Raw genomic sequence first — 2,556 nt, 5'->3', positions numbered from 1 at the left:
CCAACCTCCCACACTGGGGGTTAAATTTCAATGTGAGGGTTGAAGGGCATCAAACATCTACACCAAAGCAGTTGTATCATCAGCTATTTCTGTGGTTACTATGAGAACTGTAACTGAGAAAGCAGGAGAAAGCCGGGTCTCCCGCCATCTGGGTGCTTGTCCTAAAGAGACGTTGTACGTGGCTACCTGCCAATCAGGAGATAAGAGACAATGCAGGAAGAGGAACTGCTGTGGTCAGCTTCTTATTGGATTCCCATCTTCCTCCAGGTAACTCCAGACACTTGCACGTTCTGATTGGGACCTCAGGGGTCATCATCCTCTTCATCATCCTCTTCTTCCTTTTTCATCGCTGGTGGTCCACCAAAAAGAGTAAGTCTCACGAAGCAGAGGCCAGAGACCTCAGGGCCGTGTGGGGAAGCGTGATGGGAGCACACAGGTGTGTGTTCCTCATTGGCAGGATGGTCTCTGGCCCAAGGCAGGAGCCGCAGAGGCAGGGCTTTCTAGAGAACGCAACACACACTCTGCCCCTGCCCTCAGCTCACAGACCTTTGCCTGATTCTGAACTGTATCCTCACGTCCCTGCCGCCACTGACATCCAGGAGAAGGTTCCATGACACGCAGAAAGTGGGAGACAGAATCAATGGATGGGAATTGAGAGCTCTTCATGGGAGGGGTCCTTGTACTCAGAGAGATAGAATGTGTGAGTCAGGTCGTTGGCAGCTGAGGGGCCTCAGGCACCCATGGCCTCCCCCTGTGTGTTGGTGTCTGCACATGAAATGAGGACCCAGAAGGGCCCTCCCAGGGGTTTTGATGACTTCCGTCTCCTACAGATGCTGCTGTAGTGGACCAAGAGCCTGGGGCGGACAGAACAGTGAACAGGGAGGTAGGTCCTCCTTGGCCCAGCCTCGGGCATGGAGTCTTATTCCCTAATAGTCCCGAAGAATGTGAGCCCCTCCCTCACTCAACATTCCCATCTCTCCAGGACTCTGAAGAACAAGACCCTCAGGAGGTGACATACGCACAGCTGGATCACTGCGTTTTCACACAGAGAAAAGTCACTCGCCCTTCTCAGAGGCCCAAGAGACCCCCAACAGAAACCAGTGTGTACATGGAACTCCCAAATGCGGAGCCAAGATTGAAAGTTGTCTCCTGTCCGTGAGCACCACAGACAGGCCTGAGGGGGTCCTCTAGGGAGACAATGGCCCTGACTCAAACCCGGCTTGCCAGTTCCAATGTAACAGCAGCTGGGACCTGAAGGCGTGAGTCCCCATCTTAGGGGATCACTCTTCCTCACACTGTGAATCTGAACGTGGCTCTCTCTTGCTTACAAATGTCTGTGGTCCCCACTGCCTGCTGTACGGAAAACACACTCCTTTGCGTAACACACAATTCTCCATTTTACTTGACCCCTGCCCACCTCTCCAACCTAACTGGCTTACTTCCTGGTCCGACCTGAGACTGCAGTCACACTGAGGAACTCACAAATCCAGACATAACAAGAGGCTCCCTCTTAACACAGCACTTAGACACATGCTGTTCCACCTTGCCTCATGCTGTTCCACCTTCCCTCAAACTTTGAGGGATTTTGCAGCCTTCTGTCATCAGTAAAATTTTTAAGCTCTTTTTATATGTAATTTTGATGTAGTTCTCTTCAAATAAACACGTCTGCCCTTATGAGTTAGGTAATGTGACTTTTTTTTTGCCTAAACATTTGGTGTTATCATGACTATGTCCATATAACCCCCCATGTTCTCCACTGGGTTCTCACCCCTGGACTGGGAGCTTCTGAAAGCAGGTGGAGCCTGGTGTGTCCCTGGGACTCCAATTTCCATCCAAAGATGCAGCACAGGGGAGATTCCGAGGATGGTGAATCAGATGGACAAGTGCTATTCTTACTCGCTGCAGACCTGGAAAGCTCGCAGAGTAATTCCAAGACGAAACATCTGCAGGGTCATCGCCCTTGTTAGTCTCATCTCCACAAGGACAATTATCAAAACATCATCTTTCAGACTATAAATATACAGTCGGTCCTCCATATCTGTGGGTTTACAGCTGTGTATCAAACCAACGATAAACAAAAAATATTCAGAGAAAAGAATCCACAAAGTTCCAAAAAGCAAAAGTATGTTGAATGGACCCGAGTGAAGCTGTGCGTAGCCTGTATCAGGAATTATAAGTCATCTAGAGAGGATCTGACGTACACAGGAGGATGTGCAGGGTTACTTGCACTCACTAAGCGATTTCATGTAAGAGGCTGGAGCATCTGCAGATTTTGGCATCTGAGTGAGGATCCTGGGACCAGTCACCCAGAAGAGTGAAGGACGACTGTATGTAATTTTTATTTGTCAATTTTACAAATAAATCATATAATATTTACAATAAGAAGATAAAAAATAAGCAGTGGTTTCATAAGGTGAGAATACATTTACATTTATTTTTTAGACAAGTAACTCTTTCGTCCAGTGTCATTTATTGAGAAGACATTCTATTCCACCTTAAAGCACATGGCAGCCTTTGTCAAGTATAAAGGGACTGTGTGTGCACGGATGTGTTTCA

General features: G+C 48.1%; 1 protein-coding gene across 1 annotated transcript in view; it reads left to right on the top strand.

Moving 5' to 3' along the window:
* Positions 1-267: 267 nt before the first annotated feature.
* The window catches only part of LOC108299010 (killer cell immunoglobulin-like receptor 3DS1), a gene marked incomplete at both ends in the record, with an annotated part of 14,782 nt that continues 12,493 nt past the window's right edge, over positions 268-2,556 (top strand). Inside the window, one exon of the mRNA XM_037735936.1 lies at positions 268-369. Within this exon, the coding sequence (XP_037591864.1) occupies positions 268-369 (102 nt within the window). The remainder of the gene's footprint in view (positions 370-2,556) is intronic.

This window comes from Cebus imitator, unplaced genomic scaffold, assembly GCF_001604975.1.
Source record: "Cebus imitator isolate Cc_AM_T3 unplaced genomic scaffold, Cebus_imitator-1.0 Scaffold1399, whole genome shotgun sequence".
Taxonomy (NCBI): domain Eukaryota; kingdom Metazoa; phylum Chordata; class Mammalia; order Primates; family Cebidae; genus Cebus; species Cebus imitator.
The sequence above is the reverse complement of the archived record's forward strand: the minus strand, read 5'-3'. Positions and strand labels throughout refer to the sequence as shown.